The following is an 8642-nucleotide window of genomic DNA, read 5'->3' on the forward strand; positions in this document are numbered from 1 at the left end:
TTTGTAGAGAGAAAGTAGAAAGAGATAGGAAGAGAAAAAAAAAAGAGGATGTGATTTTAGTTAGTTAGTAAATTATTGTTTTTTTACGGTTATACCATCCAATTTCCCAATTATAAAATCAACTGAAAAAAAGAATGTTCATAAATAGTCTGACAAAAAAGGATCATAATAAATGAAGACCCACCTTAATTTAGGATTTCTATGTCTTCCACCTTGATCTAGTCTGCCTTCTATGCAATGCGGCCCTAGAAACTCGAGATCACCTTCTTTTTGACTGCTGTTACAGCTGGGAAGTCTGGTCCTCGACGTAGCTTTGCTGTCAGGTTACCACTCCATCATCAACTACTTCAACAGTCTACGACTCCCAAAGCCTCACAAAAAAACACCTCCTAATCGCTTGGCAATGCGCAATATACCTACTCTGGACCGAACGAAACTCAAGGCTCCACAGGAGATGCTTCAGATCGCCCACCTCTCTACTATCAACTCTCAACCTCACTTTCCGAAATAGATGGTCAAGTCTTCGATCACAGAACACAGTCTCGGTTTCAGCTATGATCCAGATGTGGCTCCGATGATCTCTTTAGTTATCTTGCACCGATCGGATCCTTTTTCTTCATCGCCTGCGACTTTCTCCTCCCTTCACTGCATGCTCTGTAATTGGCTGTTTCTGTTGGGGAAAAATTGGGATGGGCTCTTATCTAAACTTCTTCTCTAATTATCAGGTTAACTAAGTAACTAAGGCCGAAAACATTACTAAGGCCCAAAAACCTGTATTTTTTCCTTTCCTCCATTTAAATAGAAAGCCTTTGGTCTAAGAAAAGTTGGCCGATTCCGGCACCAACTATCACCATCATGATTTTATATACATGAACCTTTTTTTTTTGAAAAAAAATTGTCCTTGTATATATATACATAAACTTTAGAGCTATGTTAAAACCTTAGTGAACTATACTAAATTTTGAAAGCACTACATGACCTATTAAAATATGGTGAAAAACTACGTAACTCATCTTCGTTAATTAACGGTAATGGAGTGTTGTGGTAACAAAAATGTGTTGTTTTAATCTAGGGGCGGGCGTTCGGGTACCCATTCGGATTCGATTTGGATCTTTGTAGGTTCAGTTCAGATTCGGATAACCCATTTAAATAATTTATAAAATTTTAAAATTCATTATATACTTTAAATTTCTCAAAATCTATAAATAAAATAATATATTACATATAAATTTGAATAACATATGTCAAAACACCTAAAATTAACATATAAATTGGTTTGGTTTGAATATTTTGATAGAGAATCAATATAAATTTTAAGTATTTTTTTGGTATTTTCAGTATATTTTAGCTATCTTAGACATTTAGTTTTGACTATTTGTTTATATTTTCAAGTATTTTACACGCTTTAAAAGTATCTTATATATTTTGGATGTTTTTAATATACATTAAATCTAAAAATAATTAATATATTTAGGTATATAAATCTATTTTAGATATATTCGGATACCCGAAATACTTCGGTTCGGGTCGGGTTCGGTTTCGGTTCTGTAGATACCAAAATTTTGAATCCGTCGGATACTTAACCAATTTTGGTTCCGGTTCGGTACAACTTTTTTGGATCGGGTATAGTTCAGTTTTTCGGATTCAGTTTTTTTGCCTAGCCCTATTTTAATCTCTGTTTCATAGTAACATACAAAGACGTTTACCTTAAATTAATATAATAAAAACAAGTTATAAAAATTTTTTTAAAATAATTCCAAGTTACAATTAATATAGCCTTGCATCATTCCAAAATACGGTCTGAGTTGAACTTGAACATGATTATTCCAAACCAGACGACATAGTCTCATCATTAAAAGGTGAACTATTTATAAAAAACAAAAACAAATTGTTAACTATTGTAAAACACGAAAGACAAACATCAAAAATTATGTAGAAAACAGATTTATATTCAAAAATGTGTCCATAACATATGCATATATTCTAAAATTGATGTAAAAAAATTGTCATTCTTTATATGTTTTCATAAAATTAAAAATTAAACAAAACCCGTGCAATGCACGGGTCCATACCTAGTATATTATAAAAGGTTTATTTGTGAAATAGCTGAAAGAAGAAGAGAATTTAGTTTTGTAGAGAGAAAATAGAAAGAGATGGGAAGAGAAAAAAGAAGAGAGAATGTGATTTTAGTTAGTTAGTAAATTATTGTTTTTTTTACGGTTATCCACCCAATTTCCCAATTATAAAATCAACCCAAAAAAAAGAAAGATCATAAATAGTCTGACAAAAAAGATCATAATAACTGGTCCACAAATGAAGGCCCACCTTAATTTATGGTTTCTATGTCTTCCACTTTTTAGATGCTATCGTCCGTCACTCCCTCATATTCGCAACCGGAAACTTTCATTTCTTTCTAGAGAAAGCAACAATGCCGGCAAAACAGAGGACGCCTAAGGTCAGCAGAAACCCTGATCTGATCAGGGGAGTTGGTTAATACTCAAGGTCGCAGATGTACCACAAGAGAGGTCTTTGGGCTATCAAGGCCAAAAACGGCGGCGTTTTCCCTCGCCACGACGCTAAGTCCAAAGTTGATTCTCCGGCGGAGAAGCCCCCGAAGTTCTATCCTGCCGAAGACGTCAAGAAACCTCTCGCCAATAGACGCAAGCCAAAGCCTACCAAGCTCAGGTAAAAAACTCTTATCTTGAAATGATATTCAGACAGATGTGACTGCCTTCATTGTGTCTTGTTTGATTTGCTCAAGCCTTTCTTTTGTTTGCAGATCCAGCATCACTCCAGGGACAGTGCTGATCATCCTTGCTGGTAGGTTCAAGGGCAAGAGAGTTGTCTTCATGAAGCAGCTTACTTCTGGTTTGCTTCTCGTGTCCGGTGAGTTTTTCTTTATCTATTCTTGCAGACATCATTTGAAACCAAACTCATTCACTTCCTGCTTTGTCTTTAGGACCGTTCAAGATCAATGGTGTTCCTTTGAGACGTGTTAAACAGTCCTACGTGATTGGAACTTCCACGAAGGTTGACATTTCCGGAGTTGGCATCCATAAATTGGATGATAAGTATTTTGGAAAGGTTGCTGAGAAGAAGAACAAGAAGGCAGAAGGAGAGTTCTTGGAGGCAGAGAAAGAGGTATATCAAGAGGCAGATATTACTATCAAGTTAGAATTTGTATCCTTTGTAGATTTACCAAAATCAGAAACTATTCTTGACCACTTTATCGAATTTGGATTGTGCAGGAGAAGAAGGAGATTCCACAAGGGAAGAAAGATGACCAGAAGGCAGTGGATGCAGCTTTGATCAAAGCCATTGAAGCGGTTCCAGAGTTGAAGACCTACTTGGGCGCAAGGTTCTCACTGAAACAAGGGATGAAGCCTCATGAGCTTGTTTTCTAAATTTCATTACCTTTTGCTGAGGTTTCTAGAGTGTCTGTCTTCTTTAGTTTTATCCTCGGGAATGGTTTAGTATTGTTCTACTGTTTTACATATGGATAGTTCATCGATCATGTTTTTGAACGTGAGGTTTGTAGCAATATGGAGTTGAAATCTTGACTTCATAGAATTTTCCTCAACCATTCATTTGATGATAATAGATGGTATAAAGCTACAATGCTTCTAAAGTCTTATTACTAGTCTCTCTCGAACAGTCATTGTAAAGCATAGATCAACCTGGATGAGTTTTCTAGATTAGTCTGATTACCATCTTTTGGCGTTTCTTTGCCAGAAACAATCGGCAACTTTAGCTGCAGCCTCTACATCTCTGTCCAAGCACCGTTTACATTTGCGTCCCACCCACCATAATAGCAGACCGCACGGATTGGCTTCAGCCACTAAGGCAGTTCTCTGGCGGCGGTGTGCGCGTATCCAGCCCAAGAAGCAGGAGAGAACAGCAAGAACGACAAGAACAGAGATGACTGCAAAGAAGGGGCCAATGGAGCCGGTAGAGTAGTGGTTTGGACCGTAGACAGGGGTGGGCACTTCGGTTATTTTCTCGGTTCGGTTTGGTTAGTTTGGTTCTAGTATTTTTCCAACTGAAGTAAACCATAGTTAGTTTGGTTTGGTTCGGTTCGGTTTGTGTTCGGTACGGTTTATATTCGGTTCGGGTTGTATTCGGTTCAGTTTGTTTTTTGGATCAGTTTAATTAGGTTCTTCTTAGTTTAATTTTTTTAAGAGAAATTATGTTTTAAAACATAAATATGTAAACATAAATTATGTGAACTAAATTCAATATAAAACTGAAACATAATTTTTTTAAAAGTCACAAAAAATATATAAGAATTAAAACAAATGAAAGTTAACTAAAATAAAAAACCAACATCATTGGTAATATCTCTTATAAGACATTAATAATTATATAAGAGACATTAATAATGATATAAGAGACATTACCAAAATTATTTATTTAAATATATCCAAATATGATGTCTCATTTTTATGTGTGTTTGCGTTGAGCACATTTAATTTGTAGTTTGTATATTTAATAACACCTTGTTGCGTGCCGTTCTATGGTTTTAATAAATGTGTTGTCATTTTATTTTTATTACTACTAACATGTTTTTTTAGTGATCAGTGATAATGTATTTTTAACGTTATGTATTATATTTTATCGTATATTTTCTAACTCTTCATGCTGGCACTTTTTTAGAATCATTTTAATTAAATAATAGGTTTAAAGATGTAAATAAAACTGTGTATGTTGTAAATTTAGAATTTTTAGTGTAACAGAGCACTATCAATTATGGAAATTATATTATGATTTTATTTTACTAAATCTTTCTTTCAGTGTATATATTTTTTTTTTATATTTTTACAATTTTATTGTCTTATTCTTTAATTGCAGAGAATTGCTATTTCCAATTTTTGTTTCATATACCTTAAAAGTCTTCGGTTGATTTTTGTTTGTTTTATTTATCCAATTACAATGTACAGTTCGACCGTTTCTTTTTTCTGGGATCAAACTACTAATATCATCAGATAGAAAAACTTAAACTTCAAGAACGGAGTGAGTATTTGTGCTAGAGAAAACTGATTTAGCCACTAATATAGTGAGATATTATAATATTAGAAGGTATGAAAACTCTTCTCAGCTGTCCTACACTGGACATAATTAAGTTGTTCTCAATTGATTCTACATTTGTGATAACTGGAAATACATCTTTATGTCTTCCTTACATCATCCTTAATTGGTTTACTGTTCGACCATTTTTAATATACTGAAAGTAACATAATATTAGATGTTGATTATCTCCTTCCAATTAGGAATGCACAGAATGAGAAAAATTCAAGGTGTGACCACTTTACAATTTTGTCCTCGTATCTATATAGAGTTAGTTTATAGATTACTCTATCTCTATCTGTTTCAAAATGTAATCCGTTTTAATTAAAATATGTAATATTTAAAAGTTATTACTTTAGAAAACTGTCATTAAATATATAAATTTAATCAATTATACAGTAATTTACATAATTTAATTGGTCACACAATATCCAATAAATATAAAGTAACATTGAAATAAAAAAAATTATATAGCGAAACAAAAAAATACTTTTAAACCATTATATTATAAAACAAAGGGAATATTCAAATTATATTAAAAACATTAGAATAGTAAGAATCAGAAAAGCTGAAATCTCAACGTCGATCATTTACGTCGGCCATGTCTTAGAACATCTCCAATGTATTCCTCTATTTTTTTTCTCTAAAATAGAGGAATTTCATAATAGAGATGGATTTGTCTCTGGTGTATTTTTCTATTTTCTCTTCTGAAAAAGAATATTCTTGATATATTCTTTTCTAAGTTTACAAATAATTCTTTTTATATGTGAAAGTTGAAAATCAACCCAATTTATTTTAGTATTTTATAAATTATGATATTATTTACACTAAATATTTTTTTACAAACTATTATGTAAATAAAAAATATAATTATATTTATATAAATAATATATTTAACTAAAAAAATATTTTTGGTTATAATTGTTTAAGTAAAAAGTTAAAGGATAATTTTGTAAAAACAAATAGAGGAGGTGACATGGCAAAAATATAGTTTCTCATTGGCCGATTATTTTCGCCTATGTGGACACTCTATCTGAGGCTTATATCCTCCTTTTATTACTTGTTTAATTTGCTTTAGGTTTTAGATTTAGATTTAACATCCACGTTTACATATACAAAAATATATACATACAAACTTTTCTATTTTTTTAAATCAAATATTTTGATGATTACATATTAGGTTAGAAGAATATATGTTAGTGAATGAAAAATGGAAAATATGTGGTATAGTATTAGAATTTTAGTATATTGGTATTACTAATATTTTTAATTTAATTAATTACAAAACGGTTTCTCGGTTCGGTTCGGTTTAAACCGAACCATTCGGGTTGGAGAAATCTTCAACCAAATGGTTTGAAATAGACTTTGGTTCGGTTTGAATTGGTTTTGGCTCGGTTGGTTCGATTTGACTCGGTGCGGTTCGGTTTTTTTGCCCACCCCTAGTAGATTAGCATTTGTGGCCGTAGGTTCGATCTCATTGCTTCCTAATGGCCATTGCGGTTGTTGTTGGGAAGGATACAACAACAAAGTGCTGCTACTAGTACTAGTCATTGCCATTGGATCATATGATGTTTCATTCTCGTGGATCAAGATTTAGTATATGTTGATAGATCAATGGGATCTTTAGTTATTGCTTATCTACGGATGAAGATCTATAGGGCTGTGCACATACATGCACATGAGTATTTTGAAGAGCTTTTAGCGGACCATTGTTTTGTTAAAGAATGACATGTAAAGGTGAATAAAGGGGAATTCCTCATCAGCTTCATCAAAAGCTTTTCAAACTATAGTTTTTCATATTATGGACATTAGGGGAGCTTCTTCCAAAGCTCCCTCCCCTGTGAACTCAAGGCATAACGACTTTGACTTAAAGAAACGTCTTCCAAGCCAGACTTAATGAAAACATCTTAAGTGAAACTAAACTGATATCAAGTTAAAACCGATGGAACATGAAGTTAATGTGAAACAAGTTACAACCCTTGACAATTTACAGTTTCAGCTAATCTCTAACATATATATATATATATATATATATATATATATATATATATATATATATATATATATATATATATGTCCATGCAATTTTCTCTCTTATAACACGATAAACCAGAACCAAAATAATGAAGACCTCCATGAGAACCATCGTCTTCTTCGTAGTCATTGTCTCAGTTTCTGCTATCTCCCTAGCAAAGCAGAGCCATCTACAAGGAGATGAGAAACATCATCTCAGCTAGGAGACTCAGAAAACATTTTAATTCTCTTATGCCTATATGGATAAGATAGTCTCTTGTTTAGGCTTATCCAGGGCCGGCTCAAGTAAATTATGGGCCCTTGCACAAAATAGTTTTTCAAAAAAAAAATTACATATACTCTATGGATAACTTAAAAATTTTGGGCCATTTTTTAATTTTTTTTTCGAAAATCAGGCTCCATTTTAACACTAATTATGCAAAAAAAAAATTGGGCCCTGGGCCCACACCCCCTTTGCCCCTATGCCTCAGCCGGCCCTGAGCTTATCCTTTTTTGATCCATCTTGTTTTTATTTCTTTTTGCCAAGATGACTCAGAACTAAAATCTTTTTGTAAGTTTTTTTATTCATTTATATGATAATTACAGTTTAGCAAAAAAAAATAAAAAAAATGCAGAGCCGTCTGGACACTACAAGAAAACAGCGGTATTCTGACGGACATTCCGACGGAAAATGAAATCCTCGGAATATCCCAAGGAATTTCCGAGGAAATTCCAAGGAAACACAAAATTTGGTTTCCTCGGAATTTCCTCAGAATATACCGAGGGAATTCCGAGGAAATTCCGAGAAAATACTAATCCGTCGGAATATTCTTATGGATTACCGAGGAAAAACGTATTCCTCGAAAAAAACCGATGAATTCCGAGGATATATTTTAGCCGTTAGAGAGCCGTTGTGGGATTTTTAAAATTCCGAGGAAATTCCGACGAACTAGCCGTTGGTGTCGGAATTCCGTCGAAATTTCCTCGGGCAGTCGGAAGGATTTCAACTATAAATACAAGCACCCCTCTTCCTCTTCATTCACTCCATATCTTCATCTTCCCTCTCACTCTCTTACACACTTATTAAGTGTCTTAGACTGATTATGAAGTCAAAAATTTGTTCTTTACCCTATAATAAACACTTTTCCGATTGTATGAACGAAATCCCCACAACATAAGAGAAACACTTATACACTTTAATGAACGGTAAAAGGAATACTTTCAATTCGTTTTGAAATTTGTTATTTCATGGTTTATGATCATCTATACAAATAATCCTCAATGGTATGCATTACAATTGTATAAGAAATGAAATACGGCAAAAAAATTGATGTTTTGAAACCCCAAACACTAGTTCCTCGGTATTTCCTCGGAATATTCCGACGGAATTCCGAGGAAGATAATGGTTTCCTCGGAATTTCCTCGGAATATTCCGAGGAAATTCCGAGGAAATAGGGTTTTTAAACCGAAAACAACGTTTTGCGGTTTGAATAACACTTATATAACCCTTATTAAGTGTCTTAGACTGATTATGAAGTCAAAAATTTGTTCCTTACCCTATAATA

The 8642-nt window shown here is 33.2% G+C and overlaps 1 protein-coding gene across 1 annotated transcript; it reads left to right on the forward strand.

Moving 5' to 3' along the window:
* Window positions 1-2332: 2332 nt before the first annotated feature.
* Window positions 2333-3615, forward strand: LOC106404617 (60S ribosomal protein L6-2). Its single transcript, XM_013845326.3, has 4 exons — window positions 2333-2685; window positions 2780-2886; window positions 2960-3141; window positions 3249-3615. Exons 1-4 carry the CDS (start codon window positions 2510-2512, stop codon window positions 3402-3404), a joined length of 621 nt encoding a protein of 206 aa, XP_013700780.1. The 5' UTR covers window positions 2333-2509; the 3' UTR covers window positions 3405-3615.
* The last annotated feature ends 5027 nt before the right edge of the window (window positions 3616-8642 follow it).

This window comes from Brassica napus, chromosome C6 (assembly GCF_020379485.1).
Source record: "Brassica napus cultivar Da-Ae chromosome C6, Da-Ae, whole genome shotgun sequence".
In the NCBI taxonomy this organism is placed as follows: domain Eukaryota; kingdom Viridiplantae; phylum Streptophyta; class Magnoliopsida; order Brassicales; family Brassicaceae; genus Brassica; species Brassica napus.

Coding starts and splice junctions, on each gene's coding strand:
- LOC106404617 (XM_013845326.3), top strand. CDS start 2,510: ATGTACCACAAGAGAGGTCTTTGGGCTATCAAGGCCAAAAACGGCGGC. Junction 2,887..2,959: donor TGGTTTGCTTCTCGTGTCCG/GTGAGTTTTTCT, acceptor CTTTGTCTTTAG/GACCGTTCAAGATCAATGGT. Junction 3,142..3,248: donor TCTTGGAGGCAGAGAAAGAG/GTATATCAAGAG, acceptor TGGATTGTGCAG/GAGAAGAAGGAGATTCCACA.